This window comes from Nuphar pumila, chromosome 14 (genome assembly GCF_984573655.1).
Source record: "Nuphar pumila chromosome 14, dmNupPumi1.hap1.1, whole genome shotgun sequence".
In the NCBI taxonomy this organism is placed as follows: Eukaryota; Viridiplantae; Streptophyta; class Magnoliopsida; order Nymphaeales; family Nymphaeaceae; genus Nuphar; species Nuphar pumila.
Window position 1 is genome coordinate 29483736 of NC_143262.1, and position 16443 is coordinate 29500178.

General features: G+C 36.0%; 1 protein-coding gene across 1 annotated transcript in view; it reads left to right on the forward strand.

Annotated features, from left to right (window-relative positions):
• Positions 1–3025: 3025 nt before the first annotated feature.
• Positions 3026–16443, forward strand: part of LOC149816708 (Protein phosphatase 2C family protein) — an 89832-nt gene continuing 76414 nt past the window's right edge. Inside the window, exons 1-2 of the mRNA XM_089987200.1 lie at positions 3026–3333; positions 4202–5271. Coding sequence (XP_089843326.1) covers positions 3093–3333; positions 4202–5271 — 1311 coding nt within the window. The 5' untranslated portion in view covers positions 3026–3092. The remainder of the gene's footprint in view (positions 3334–4201; positions 5272–16443) is intronic.

Consider the following 16443-nt stretch of genomic DNA (forward strand, 5'->3'; position numbering starts at 1 on the left):
GTCTACCTTGAAGAGGGTAGGTGGTACGAGCTTTGGGGACATTCTTGTGTTCGTGAGAGCTAGGCGTCTCACCGAGTCCCCAGTCCACGAAGTTAGGTAACCAAGACTACCAATGCGTCCTAGGCGGTAGATCCAAGTCTTCTGCAGAAGTGTCACATGATGCATCCTAATTCTTGTTCTAGCCACTGGGAAGTTCTCTCTCAGTCACTAACCGTCCCCTTTGGATATTCGTATGGCTAGTCATACGGGTCATTAAATAATAGACCCCCGTATGGTCTCGGTTCGCTACGAGGTGTATGTCTGTGCGTACCCACATGGTAAGAGTAAGATAAACATTAAATAAATTAAGTTAAATGAAATACTCATTCTTGAAGAATCGTGAACTGTTGATATGACTTTCGTAAAACTTGTAGAATCTACAACTTATGCTAATGTGAATAAATGTATCTTTAGTTCAGTTATCTTTTGCACTGTATCATGAATTAGAAAGCATAATCTTTTTCTTAGAATGATATAAATTTTTATGCTAGATATATCTGCAGTTGTTGCACATATTTGTACACAGGACACTGAGTACCACATATAAATATAATGCTTTCTTACGCAGACAGGGGCGTCTGACCCTTCTGCTTTAAATGTTTTTTAGGTAGCAACTAATCAGAGCATCGGGGTGCCGTTATGGATATAGCCGAGAGATCTCATTTAATTCAGTATTTTTATATTTGAACTTTGATTAGTAGATTTACATTTATGTTATGAGATGTAATTAATGACATTAATGCTTTAATTAATGAATGATATGCTTTTAGTACTTCTCTGTTTTACCCTGTAATGCACCCGACTTTTGTTTTTCGCACTTCCGCTATTAAAAAAAAAATTACTCCAAAGATTTTTACTATAAAAAGTTGGGGCGTTACAATAAGCATGTTCATTTTTTTGAATGAATGAAATGAATGCAATGCAATGCATGAGCATATTTATTTTTTTGAATAAATGAAATGAATGCAATGTATGAGCAAACTCATTTTTTTGAATGAATGAAATAAATACAATGTATAAGCATATTTATTTTTTTAATGAATGAAATAAATCAACATGCTTATTTTTTTAAATGATAAATGTTTGTGTGGATGACAAAGTCTATATAAAATATAGGTGAATAATGACAAATATTTGTAGGGATGAGAAAGTTCACTTAATGATAAATATTTGCGAGAATGAGAAAGTCTGCATAAAATATAAGTGAATAATGATAAATATTTGCGAGGATGAAAATGTTCACATAAAATATAGGCGAACAATGACAAATATTTGCAACGATGAGAAAGTTTGCATAATGATAAATATTTATGAGGATGAAGAAGTCCACATAAAATATATTTGAGTAATAACAAATATTTGCGAGAATGAAAAAATTTGCATAAAATATGGCCAAGCAATGATAAATATTTGCGAGGATGAGAAAATTTGCATAAAATATAGGCAAACAATGATAAATATTTGTGAGGATGAGAAAGTTTGCATAAAATATAGGCGAATAATAATAAATATTTGAGAGGATGAGAAACCTTGCATAATGATAAATATTTGCGAGGATAAGAAACCCTGCATAATGATAAATATTTATGAGAATGGAGAAGTTTGCATAAAATATAGGTGAACAATGACAAATATTTGTGAGGATGAAGAAGTATGTATAAAACATAGTCGAACAATGACAAATATTTGGAAGGATGAGAAAGTTCGCATAAAATATAGGCAAATAATGACAAATATTTGAAAGGGCAAAGAAGTTCATATAATGACAAATGTTTGCAAAGATGAGAAAGTCCATATAAAATATACACAAATAATGATAAATATTTGCGAGGATGAGTAAGTCTACATAAAATATACATGAACAATAATAAATATTTGTGAGGATACAGAAATTTACACAAAATATAGGTAGACAATGACATATTTGTGATGATGAGGAAGTTCACATAAAATATAAGTGAATAATGACCAATAATTGTGTTGTGATGCTTCAATTTTTACGATGATATTTCGATAGTAAAAAAGAGACGGTTTAGGGTTTGTTTTTGCCTTTAAAAAATGACAGTGAAGAAGATTTTGGAACAACAAGGATGGCATGGCTGAGGTAGACATGATTTTGAAAAAGATAAGAGGTGAAGATGCTCATGTGGTGAATGATGTTGATGATCCTCGACAAAAGGAACAAGTTTCAGTTGTGGAGAGTGCAAAGAAGAGGCAAACAAATGAATTCTCTGGGTCAGATGCAGGATTTATAGGCTCAAGAGTCATTTGGCAGAAGAGGTGGTTTCGCCTCAATCATTTGCTTGAGAGAAGAGAGGGTTTGTAGACAAAAATAGTAATTTGACTGGCATTAAGAAGCCAAAAAAAGAACCCCTGATATTGCGCCTTTTCCTATTTCGTTAATTAATAACCCTGTATGACGGAATCCGTCAAACCCTCTAATGTTGAGTTATGTACTGTGAATGCTTGTAATATGTTCATTTTTACTAGAATGAATATATATGTATGAGCAAATTCATTTTTAAATAAATAGAATGAATATACTGAATATATGTATGACCATGTTTATGTTTAGTTTGAATGAATTGAATGAAGTTGTATCACACCCTTTGATTAAAAGTTAGATTCACATGATTTTTTTATGCAGACTTCGTGAAGTCTTCCTAATAAAATATATACAAACTTTCTCGTCTAAAATATCACATAAAATATATGTGAAATTATTTTTGCATTTTTTAGTTGCATTGTTTCATGAAATGAAGTATGGGGGAGAGGGGGTTTGATAATAAATAAATTAGTATATTTGTATCAGCCAGTTCTCTGTGTTGGTTTTTAAAACGGCATTTCGAAAAAACTTTTATGGATTACCCATAGTTGCAATAATTAACGACGGGTGAATAAACCGTTCGTAGCGATGCCGTTAAAACGTTATGTTGCATATGCAATTTTTTACATTATAAAGGGTATTTCCCTAAAAAAAAGACGGGGTGCAGCATCAGTGTCCTCTCTCGTTTCGATTCCATCAGTTCGATGCTTCTCCATCCTCGGAGAAGATGACGCGGACTTGTTTGGGAACGATGAAATTCGCGGAATTGGGCGCGAATTTCGCGCCTCCGTGGGTGGTCTGCGATCCCTCCAAGACCTTCGCTCCGAACCGGAACGGGAGCAGAACCAGCCAGATCAAACCGGCGTTCCACTCACCGGTTCCGATTCTCGGCCGTAGACTCGCTCCGAGGCCTCCGCTCTCGTCCCTCTCCTCATCTTCCCCCGATTTCGGAGTCGTTTCCACTACTGGTGCGTATTTTACTCTCTCTCTCTCTCTATTTTTTTTCGGTCTTTTGTGAACTTCTTCGTTCCTTTCTTTTTGATTTCGGTGAATTCTAGGGCTATTATTTCCACGGTTTCATTTTTATCACCCCTCTTTTTTGTACGTTTTAACAGGTTTAATCTTTTTTTTTTCAAATTTCTCGAAATTGAGGTCAGAATTTTTTGAGTTTTTTTTTTTTAAATTTTCGGATCTGAATTTACGTCACCTTTTTGCAAATTTGCGCTAATACTGCGTGTCGAAAGTCTGGTTTTGGTTGCGTTTTTATCCTGATTTATTCTTGAGGAATAGGGACGGGTTTTGCCATACTTTCAGGTTTTGAAAATCAAATTTGCGATCGGCTTTTGTCCTAATCATTCTGAATTATAGGGCCACATATTTGTGCTAGCTGAACTTCAGGAAATAGACTTTGCGGAACATTTCGTGATGCTTATAGGCACAATTTATTGGTAATCTAGGTTTTCAAATTCGAATTTGGTATTTTTTTCCAATGTGGGTGAGCTTTCTCACAAGTTCCAGTCTTCCAATTTGAGTTGCAGCAGCATTTCTGTTTTATTCTGGTTTTGTTGTTCCATAAAATTTTCCTTTTAAAATGTTTTCTTTGCCTGTAAGCATGATTATAGGTTTGAACTTGCTAATTCAATTTTAAGCGTATGAATCGTCAATTTCTGCTTTCATCTGTCGCCTCTGTTTCTCTCAATTTTCCAGTCTCTCGCTTGTTCAATGGGCATGCAGATTCTTTCTCTCATGATGGTCGTTTTCACCTTCGTTCATTAAAAATGGTTTGGTTCATTTTCTTCTGCTCCTTAATTGCACGGGCTTTGGTAATTTCTGCAGAGTTTGCCGATGGCAGCATTGTATTCCAGTTTGGTATTCGTGATGGAAACACAACTGATCCAGAGCAGCTGCATACACTACCAACATTTTCGGACAAATCAAGTCTTATGGATGAAAATCCTTTGGATTCAAGGTCTGGTCTGATGGAAAATGGACCATTGTTTGCCAACCATGGAGAGAAAATGGAATTGAATGGTGAGATGTGCCGCTTTGGTATCGAAGAAGAAGAAGAAAATGATCAAATTAAGGCTGATACTGGTTTGTCCATAATTGATTCAGAGAGAGCAATGACAAGTGCAATTTGGGAAGAGGTTGGAGGTGTTGAAGTATCAAATGGAAATGAAGACACTTTGTCCACTAAAAACAGTATAGGCTTTTTGGGTGCAGAGCTGGGGCAGATCTCTCAGGAAGATCATGTATCCAATGATGATGTGAAGGGAGTGTTAAGTACTTGCATACTTCAGAAAGAGGTTGAGGCTGCCGAACTATTGAGTGAAAGTGTGGATGTTTCATTTACTGTGACTGAAGGCAATGTGGATGGAGAGTTGGAGCAGGTCTCTCAGGAAGTTTGTGTTTCAGAGGATGATCTGCAAGGATCAACAGGTAGTTTTATGATTACGAAGGAGGTTGAAGGTGCTGAACCATTGAATGGAAGCGAAGATGTTTCATCTACTCCAACGAGTGTGGGTATTGTGGATGGAGAAGAGCAGGTCTCTCAGGAAAATTATGCTTACAAAGATGATTTGGAGGGAGTGAGGGCTATTTATGTAGTACAGAAAGATATGGAGGGAGATGAACTATTGAATGGAAAGAAAGATTTTTCATCCAGTATGCAGAGTGTAGCCATTTTGGATGGAGAGTTGGAACAGGTCTTAGAGGAAGATTATGTATCCAAAGGTAATGTGGGGGGATCAACCACCACTGGCATGACTCAGGAGGAGGTTGAAGGTGCTGAACTACTGAATGATAGGGAGGTTGTTTCACCTACTACAGTGAGCGTGGGGATTTTGGATGGCGAGATGGAATGCATCTTTCAGGAAAACAAGAATTTACTTGAAAAAATAGACCTGGTAAGCCTTCAGGACATGCTTTCTTGATTTCCCTTTTAAATATTTTATTCGTTCTTTATTTCACACTAGATTAGACATACATTTTTTGGATAACCATGATCCCCCTTTTTCCGTTTCTCATGCATATGCAGATGAGATGTGTTCCTGCACACACACACACACACATGTACACATGCTTGCATAGACACTGAAGTACAGGAGTGTATATTGAAGTATGGACCAGCTATGTTCGAGTAGGACATCTTGTGATCATACTTAGCAAAATGGATGACAAAAGAATGTTGTGGAATGCATGCAAGTTTTCATCTATACAGTTTCAAAAGTATAAAACAACTATATGTTGTAAGGAGAAAATCATAAAGCACCAAATACTGTCTTCAACATGATGTGTGTGTGATACATACATAGTACGGACACACACTCAAACATGCATGAGAGAGAGAGAAATTATTTTAATTGGACAGTCATTGGTAGGTGCACATTGGTACACATTTTGACTCTCTCTCTCTCTCTCTTCAATTCACCACCTTTCTCTATATTCTCTGGTGACCCGAGGTAGGGACCAGCAGCTCCAGCCAGTTGTTGGGAGAGAAGAAGAAGAAAAAATCAAGAGGAATAAAATGAAGGAAAATAAGAAGACAAACAAGAGCATGAGGAAGAAAACGAAGCAGAAGAAAAGGATGAGGACGGAGTTTTTGGTTACCAATGCATATATATATATATATATATATATATATATATAGACGGGAGTAACAGTGGATGAGGTTTTCGTCCACTGTTACTCGGACGTGCACCTGCTGCTGATCGAGCGTGCGATCAGAGGCGGTTGTGCATTAAAGGAAAAATACTCGGTCATCTTTTGACCGCTGCTAATGCACCCAGATCAGCATCGGTCGCGCGTTCGACCATCTGACATTTTGGGGGTCCTATATATATATATATATATAGAGAGAGAGAGAGAGAGAGAGAGAGAGAGAGAGAGAGAGAGAGAGAGAGAGAGAGAGAGAGAGAGAGAGAGTAGCTACCAACAGCTACTCCTGCCAATGGTGGCCAATGTGCGCTCGTTAAAGTCTTTAAAATGACTTTTAGTGGTGGGCAGAAACCACTGCTAAATCTTTAGCAGTTAGCGGCGGTTTCCACCCACTGCTAAAGGGCGTTTTAACACGAGTGCGTCGTGTAATGAAATGGTGGTCTTCCACAAATGCACGAACAACCCACAAACAAGTGTCTATTGGAAACACTATAAGCATGACCCTTGAAAGGGTATAAATGGAAGAACACTTGAAAAATAAATAATATTTTATTCATGCACAAAAATGCTTAAAAAACATTGAATTACATTATTGAGGCGGAACACCCCTATTTATACAAAATGGAAGAGGAGGAGGAGAGCTCATTTTGAGCTTTCCTTAGAGTCATTGGACCCTTGTCCAACGGCTCTAAATATAGCCGTTGGACAAGGGTCCAACGACTATATTGTAGTCAAGTTCCAACTAGAAACTTGACTAAACAATATATCTAGTTCAAATTGAACTAGATATTTAAGAAATAAAAAATAAAGCAAAAGAAAAATAATAAAGAGAAAAAAAAATATAATAATATATATAATAATATTATATATATAATATTATATATATATATATATATATATATATATATATATATATATATATATATATATATATATATATATATATATATATATATATATATATATATATATATGTTACACTTTATTTTTAACACGTCGTGCTGCACCCATGATGATTCGGAGTCGCCCTTCGCTTGCAGTGAGCAGCCCTGGTGCATTGGCTATGGTTGGCAGGAGTAGCTGTTGGCAGTTACTCCCTTCTCTATATATATACTAGACGAACAGCCCGTTCTCACGAACGAAAAGCCAACATGCTTCACATACTCAAAAAGGGTAAATTAAAAGTCGCCTTCACCGTATCTTTGTGGGTTCAAACCCGTATTCAAACTGGTGTTGCTGGTGGATCTGAACCTATCTAACCTGTTGAACCCAAATATGTTTGTTAACTGTCTAAGCTCGAATATACTGGTTAACTATCTAACCCAGATATGAGTTAGATTCAGTTTTATATATTGGTTTGGGTTTAAATCTATATCCAGTTCTCACTGAATTCAGTTAGAAAATGAGACCTTGTAATATGGGTCCACCAAGAAGAAGTTATACCTATTGATATTTTTATAAAAAATGTGGTAGTTACCCTAAAATACTTATCCTGGATCTGACCCACACTTGGCCAAATATTATGCAAAAAATTAAAATATGGGTAGAAACAAAAGAGATCTAACTCTAATTCGTTTCAATCACTTATAAGTTCTTAAAATATAAGGGCAAGTGTACCTAAGTTCATAACGTTAAAGAAGGATGATACCTTTTTAGAAAGGAAAACACGTCTTTTTAATGAATAAAGGTAAAACAGGTATTTTAGAACAGTTTAAATCGTTTCCAAACGTTGACATTGAGGCTAACTTAAGGTATTTATTCGTCCATTGTCAGAAAAAAAAGGTAGGTCATGTCGAGAATTTAAGGATAGGTGGTACCTGACATGAAATCTCAGGTAAAAGGTGGGACTGCATCAAGAAATTTCCTAAAAAAAGAAAGAGGTGCTTCTTTCTTTGCATAGAAGGAGAACCCTGTTTTGTGTCTTCCTACAAGTAAAAAGTAAAAGACATTGAAACCATCAAAATTTTATAAAAGACAAGAAAACTGAAAAACTAATCGTCATTCTGCCTAAAGTTGCGTGACGGGGGTAGTTTCTATAAAAAAAAGTGGCAAACAATAGAAGAAATTGCACTCAACCCCTAACAATGACCTGTCATTTTCAAAATGTTACAACTAAACAAATTTTTTCTCCACCAACGCCCTTGATTCTTCCTTTTTGTCTCTCTCTCTCTCTCTATATATATATATATATATATATAGGAAAATTTGTTCCTCCTTACCATCTATATATATATATATAGGAAAATTTGTTCCTCCTTACCATCCATATGGTGTGGACAGTGCTGATTGTTTATGTTTCAGGCCATGTTTGGTAAATCTAATCCCACAGATGTGTTTAGCATGATCTATTTGCTAGGAATAGACTGTTGGATGATACTTTTCCAATGAAAAAAATATGATGCTATGAGCTTTAAAGTTTATAAAAATTCTATATTGATTTTTGAATCCTTATAAAATCCTGTTCACTTGTCATAATCAGATGATTCAAAAGCCGGTTTCTACTAAACTAACCGTGTAGATCACATCTATAAGGTCAGATTTTCAAAAAAAAACTGTCAAAAAAATAAAAATTGAAACTGTCCATAAAAAATGATGTCATCAAGTTTCAACAATTAACATCCACACAAGAAACAAATGTAGGCTGCAAAAACAAAAAGTTCAATGGTCATGGTATTATAAGGCTTCTCCGCACTAGTAAAGTAACTATTTTTCATTAAGAGTATGGCCATTGGCAGTCTATTCTTCATCAACCACCTCATCAATCATGAAACTTGCTAAACCAAACTCTTCAAGCTTAATGGGCATGCTATCTTGTTTTTTGAAATTACTTAATTTTGAAATTACTAAATAGTTTTGTTTACATGGAAAAAATTTATTTATTTCCTTTTTTTATGCATTTAACACACTCTAATTCATTTTTTGCATGTTGATGAACTGCATGCTTGAATTAGAACACATATGACAATTTGCTGGAACTTGATATCTGCTTCCATATATTTCCACCAAATTCCTGCATGTTTTAGGATTGAGCAATTTATTTAGTAATGAGAAAGTCTGTGTGATTTTGAACCATGATACCATATGGTGGTACACTCTTGTTTGCATGGATCTAGCCACCAATTGGGTCTAACCATGTAGATGGATTTAGTATGACTTATTATTTCACAGTGTTAGTAGGTTTAAGAATGTCTAAGATACCATAAGATTCAATTTTCAAGATAGTAAAAAATCTGAACTCACAATTCATGAAGATGGTGGTTTAGAAAACAAATCATCATGTTGGAGTCAACATTAACATATGAAAATACTAAATAGATCATGCACATTTTTGTTGTACTTAAAATGGTGTACAAAAAAAATGACGTTCTGCTAATTGTGCTCTTGATTAATCTTTGTCATAGATGGATATGAAACTACTAAATGAAGTCACAGCCCATGCTTGTCTGTATTCTTTCTTTCCTTTTTCACCCCCAAAACTGTTGAGTGGAGGTTTTTCCAGGTTTCACCTTTGATGTACACACTATGCCATCATTTATTTTCCTTGAAGTTGTTACTACTAATTTTCATTTGGGTGCACTTCCAGTTTGAAAATCTCTCCAAGAAATGACCTCGCTGAGAAAACACCTTGAACGATATAGGTGACTGGTTAGACATTTCATGGAGCCAAGAAGTTTTTAGAGCAAATATTTTGTTAGGAAGCATTTGACCACACTAAGGGCCTGGTTCTTTCAGGCCACTTTTATGGGAAAGTGCCACACTTGCACTCCCTTCCCATCATGGGTAAAACAAACACCCAAAAAAGTAGGTGGGAGAAGTCCATGCTAGCCCAAGTTGGGCCTAGCATTTCCCACCTCCCTCCTACTTTTATGTGTAAAGTGTAAACCCATTCATATTCCCCATGGGGGAAGGTATTTCATGTGGAGGCCATGCTGGCAAGAGTTTTTAGAAACTTATGCTAGTCTCATGAAGGTTCCATGGGAACAAAACAAACAGGCCCTAAATGGATGCTTTCCCTATATTTCCTTTCTAAACTTGATGAATCACCTCTTGATATGATTTGTTTATTCAGGCTTTATCTTCTCCATCCTTTCATGTAAAAGGCCTTGTCCAAGATGGGAAATCTTGGTTCATTGCTATATTTTTTTTACTATGGTGGTTAATAATTCTTTTGATTCCTCCAGTCTTCAGATTTATTTGGAAAGCTAGAGCTTATTTTTTTCTTATTCAAGTGGCAAGGTCTTCTTTGGCTTCATTATGACTAAAGCTAAAGCGTCTCTCATATTGCCCACCAAGGAACACAGGATAAGCTTGAAAATGTCAAAATGAGGACATCACCTTGCTTACAACATGTATACTATAGCATTAGGAAATTTCATACACTCCCTACCTTTTTGGTGTAGTCATGCTTATCTTTTTCATATTTCACATACATCCGTTGCTTAATGAAGCCACAGTATATATCTTCTAGTGTCGAGTTCCACCACTATATATCACTTTTTGTTTTCTTAAGTCAATCCCTTAGATACCCTTTCCTAGCACAAGAAGGGGCATGTTCCCACTGATGGTGGGTGAAATGTAGTCCTCGTTTGATGCCAAGAGCCTCATAGAAGCAGTGGAAGTTATTGGGATTCACAAGTTCAACATCAGTGATGAATAGTATACTGAAAAATCAAGGGCATTTTATCTTCTTGAATAGTCGGTAATCAGAAATTTCTTGACAAGGTAACTTCTCGGGAGAATTTAAAAATAATCAACTTTCTCTAGAAAAGCTTGAGAAGATTTGTTCATTTTGGAAGAAAAAATTTGAAAAAAGAAATAAAAAAGCTATTAGTATCAAGTTGTAGTGGCATTTTATGTAAATTGTCTTATATAATAAGACAAACTTGATATGTTTGTCTAAAGCTTCTGGGATCTTTTCTTTATTGCATAATAATTAAATATGGATGCTTGCTGTATGATATATAAAGGTAGCTTTTGTGGAAAGTGAGGAAGGACTGCATCATTCTATTGTTGTAGAATTTTGGGTGCGGTGAACCAACAAGAACAGAGTCATGTGCCCACTATGCCTACCCCAAGATTGGTATCTTGAATCACTAGATTGCATGAAATAAGGAACACTGTAATAGTGGAAGCTCTAAAAAATGCAATTTAGGATGGTTTAGGCTAGTCTTTGGAGACCTGGAACAACCTTGTACCAAAAGGTGCTTTCATTTAAGTTGAATAACATAACGACCAATAAAATCTTGGAGATAGATGGCAAGAGGTGATGTGAAGGAAAATGTAGTAGGTTGGAATTGTTAAAATGTATACCCAAAAACATTATTGTAAGTATAAATATATATACTTATATACATAGAGATACATATACATATATTATATGTATACATATCTCTATATATAAGTATATATATTTATATATTTTTTCCTTTTTCTCTTTTACCCAAAAGGGTATTTCTGTCATTTCACATTTTGCGCATATTCCATTTGGAATATGCTGTATTTCTTTTCTTATTTTTTGTATTTCTTTCTTTTTAATTTTTACTTTTTATTTTTTGTAAAAGGTGCATTGGGGTCCCCCCAATAGAGTCGTTGGGGGCTCCCCAACGACTCCTTTGGAGAGCCCCCCTTTGCACCCCATTGCTCTTGTATAAATAGAGGTGTTCCCCCTTGTTGTAAAATAAGCTTGAGAGCCTCAAGCATTTGTTTCCATTTTATGAAATACATGCATTATTGCATGTTTATTATTTATACGCTTTTTGCATATTTTGTTCAAGTGTTGTGAGAGTGTTTTCGTGCACTTCTTTTATAAAGTATTTATGCTTGTATGCGTATTGTCTCTTCGTAAACAATTTCACATGGTATCAGAGCAAGGTTGGTGATTAAGGATTGTGAGATTCTCCTTTTTTTCGAGTGCCTCAAAAACCGTGCCTTCGGATCCTTAGAAGTTGAAGTGGTGGATCTTGTTTCTCAAATATTTTAGAAGGATATTGTGCAAGCTAGAAGTTGAAGCATTGTGTTGGTACGCCCTCTTCTCCTTTTCTTTACTCCTTAATGGGTGAAAAAGAGTCTCACTTCGCTCTTGGCTTCAAGTTGAATGGGTCCAACTATCATATTTGGGCCGGAAACATGGAGGCTCACATAAAAGGTAAAGGATTATGGGGTTATGTGCAAGGCACAATTCTGGAACCGGAACCCAAAATAACCGTGATGGACGGAAGTGAAATCAAGATTCTTGAGGGAGAGGAAATGATCAAAGCTCTTGAAGAATACTCCAAGAAGCACGACGAATGAGAAATGAAGAACTTCAAGATTCTTTCTTGGTTCTTCGCATCTGTCGAAACTAAGATTAATGCCAACATTATCAAGTTCAAAAAAGCATCGGAAGCTTGGCATTATCTCGAGAAAATGTATACATCAAGAGATCTATCCCATAAGTATTACCTTCAAAAGAAGGCCCTCTCCTTTACTCAAGGTGAAATGTCTATTAGGGAATATTTTGCCGACCTTTCCTCCATTTGGGATGAACTTTCCATGCTTGAACCAAAATGGAGTGGAGAGACAATTGAACTCCGCCACAAGCAACTTGAAGAAGATCGGTTCTTCAATTTTTTGAATGGGTTAAGACCGGAATTTGAGCAAATAAGGTCGTCACTTCTATCCTCATTTACTCCTCCCTCTCTTGAAGATGTTCTCACCAAATTAAGTGGTGAGGAGACTCGTATGAGCTTATGTAAACAAGGACCAAATGTTCTTGCGGTTCCTTGTAATTATGAAGAAAATAATGAGGTCAATGCCGTATCAAGACCCGTAAATAATGTAAAGACCTATCGTCCTCCTCATTTCAAATCACAAAATCAAGGAGGAGATGGTGGACAAAGAGGAAAGAGGGACTATAGCAAGATTATTTGTCATTTTTGTAAAGAACCAGGGCATATCAAGCCCATATGTCCCAAATGGAAGAAGCTTCTCGCCATGGCTACCACCGGTGTACCACAAAAGGAAGAGCCATCATCAAGTGGGTCACTCTCTTTAAATCAAATAGTGGAAGCCCTTCAACCTCTTCTCAAGGGAGCTACATCCGGTGCCGTGTCTACTTCTTCCATCCCAGGTAAAGTCTCTTGGATTTTTGGACTCAGGTGCATCTTTTCATATGTCCCCAAACATGTTTTCACTTTCCGATTACTCAAAAAATGTTTCTCCATCCTTTGTTTCCACTGCGGATGGAACCTCTCTTGAAATTAAAGGAATAGGTAATTTTGAAACTCAAAATTTTTTCATTCTAAAAATTAGATTTATACCTAAACTAAACTTAAACCTTCTCTCTGTTTCTCAACTCTCAGACCATGGTTGCGATATTAAATTTTCATGTGATAAATGTTTAATACAGGATCGCCGGTCCGGGAAATTGATTGGGGAAGGCTTTAGAAAAGGAGACCTATACTATATGGAATCTCTCCAAGTTCCAAAATCTTTTTGTAATGTTGCCCGGAACAAAGATATAAATATGTGGCACAAGAGACTTGGTCATCCTAATATCACCAAGTTATCTTATTTACATTTTGCGAAGGATCTATGTAAAAGTTCTTTTTCTTGTAATGATTGTATTCTCGCAAAAATGCAAAGTTTACCTTTTGAGCAAAGAACTATGTTCTCATCTAAAACCTTTGAAATTGTTCATTCCGATGTTTGGGGACCCTCACCTGTTGTTTCAAAAGGAGGCTTTTCTTATTATGTTATTTTTGTGGATGATTTCTCCAGATATTCATGGATCTATTTTCTTAAGTTCAAACATGAAGTTTTTACGTGTTTTAAAACCTTTTATTCAATGATCAAGAATCAATTCAACAGTAATATAAAGATTTTTAGAAATGATTCTGGAGGAGAATATCTCTCAAACCAATTTAAAGTATATCTTGAAGATCACATAATTATTCACCAAAGGTCCTGTCCTAAAACCCCTCAACAGAGTGGGTTGGCCGAAAGAAAACACAGACACATCATTGAGACCACTAGGACCCTTCTTACTTCCCAAAACATTCCTAAAAATTTTTGGGCTGAAGCAGCTCTTGCTTCTGTTTATTTGATAAATCGTTTACCATCTAGGATATTAAGGAAAATATCCCCCTTTGAGATCTTATATAAGCTTGAACCTGATTATAATAGGTTATGAGTATTTGGGTGCAAGTGCTTTATACTTACGGATAAAAATGACAAGCTCTCTCCCAAAGCTATCCCCCGCGCCTTTCTTGGGTATTCCGAAACTCAAAAAGGGTTTCGTTGCTATGATCTTCGAGATGATAAGTTATGTGTTTCTAGAAATGTAACGTTTTTAGAAAATGAAAGTGGATTTGAAAAAAATGTTTCTCAACAAGAAAACTTTGACTACTCATTCCTTTTTGACTTATTGACTAGTAATGATGATATATCTAGTGATGATGATGTATCATCAAACCATGATGAGGAAAATAATGGTGATATTGAAGAACATAACCCTCTCAATGAACAAGAAAACTGGATTTCGAGTGACCCCATAACGTACTCACGTAGAAACCAAGACACCTTTAGAAGTTGACCAATATAGTAAGCTTGTTCCTGCTCTCGATCACCGAAGATTTGAGAGAAATAGGAGACCTCCAACTCGTTTTGTCTCTTTTGATTCCTTTTCACCCCGGTATAGGGCTTGTCTTAGTGCCATTCACTCTTACTTTGAGCCAAGGAATTTTGAAGCTAAAAAATGTATAGAATGGCAAGAAGCCATGCAAAATGAACTTAATGCTCTTAAAAGGGCTGAAACTTGGGATTTCCAAACTCTACCCATAGGAAAGAAAACTATAGGTTGTCAATGGGTTTTTAAGGTTAAAACTAAGAGCGATGGATCCCTGGAAAGGTATAAAGCTCACTTAGTTGCAAAAGGGTATGGGCAGAAGTATGAGATTGATTATGAAGAAACTTTTGCTCATGTAGCCCGAATGATTAAAGTTAGATGTCTTATTACTATTGCATCTATTAAAAATTGGAACATTTTTCAAATGGATGTGAAAAATGCTTTTTTAAATGGTGATCTTAACGAAGAGGTGTATATGGATGCTCCACCAGGCATGAAGATTCCTAAAGATAAAGTTCTTCGTCTTCGAAAGATCCTCTATGGCTTGAAACAGGCTCCCAAAGCCTGGTATGACAGATTTACCAGTGTAATGTTGGAAAATGGTTTCTCCTCATGTTATACTGACACTGCTTTATTTACTAGAAAATCTAATGCAGGGATTGTAATATTATTACTCTATGTCGATGACATGTTAATTACAGGTGATGATGTTCAAGGAGTCAAGGGTATTAAATCCGTCTTGACTTCAAAATTTGCGATGTCAGACTTGGGTTTTCTGACATATTTTCTTGGAATTGAGGTTGCCTATTCGCAACGTGGTTATTTTCTATCCCAATCTAAACTTGCTTGTGAGATTATTGACAGATCAGGGATTTCTGATGACAAAGTATGCGAAACTTCTGAAGTTGTGGGAGCAAAAATGAAGATTGACGATGGTGTTCCTTTAACCGATCCTACTCTTTACAGGCAGTTGGTAGGTTCTTTAATGTATCTTAGCATTACTTGACCTGATTTGTCACATGCTATACACATCGCCAGTCAGTTTCAACACGCTCCTACAACCGTTCATATGAGTGCTGTGCTTCGCATCATAAGATATTTGAAGGGAACTGTGAATAAGGGAGTATTTCTATTTTCTTCTTTTAAATTGAAATTACTTGCTTATACTGACTCAGATTGGGGAGGTGACCCTAGTAACCGTCACTCCACCACTGGTTTTTGTGTTTTCTTAGGTGAGTCCTTGATCTCATGGCGATGTAAAAAGCAACAGAAGGTCTCTCTGTCATCCACTGAAGCCGAATACAGAGCCATGGCATCCACTACCATGGAAATTGTATGGATTCGACGCCTTTTGGAAGATATGGGTGTGCTTATCAAAGAGCCAACAAATCTATGCTGTGACAATAAAAGTGCAATCTATATTGCCAAAAATCACACCTTTCACGAGCGAACAAAGCATATAGAGATGGATTGCCATTATGTCAGGGAAGAATACTTGAAGGTCATTGACTTACCATACGTGACGTCTGAGTATCAACTTGCGGACTTCTTCACCAAAGCTCTTTGTTCGCCCAAATTTCATTTCCTTCTTGACAAACTTGCGGTTATCGCACCGTAAGTTTGAGGGGGGGTGTTAAAATGTATACCCAAAAACATTATTGTAAGTATAAATATATATACTTATATACATAGAGATACATATACATATATTATATGTATACGTATCTCTATATATAAGTATATATATTTATATATTTTTCCTTTTTCTCTTTTACCCAAAAAGGGTATTTCTGTCATTTCACATTTTGCGCATATT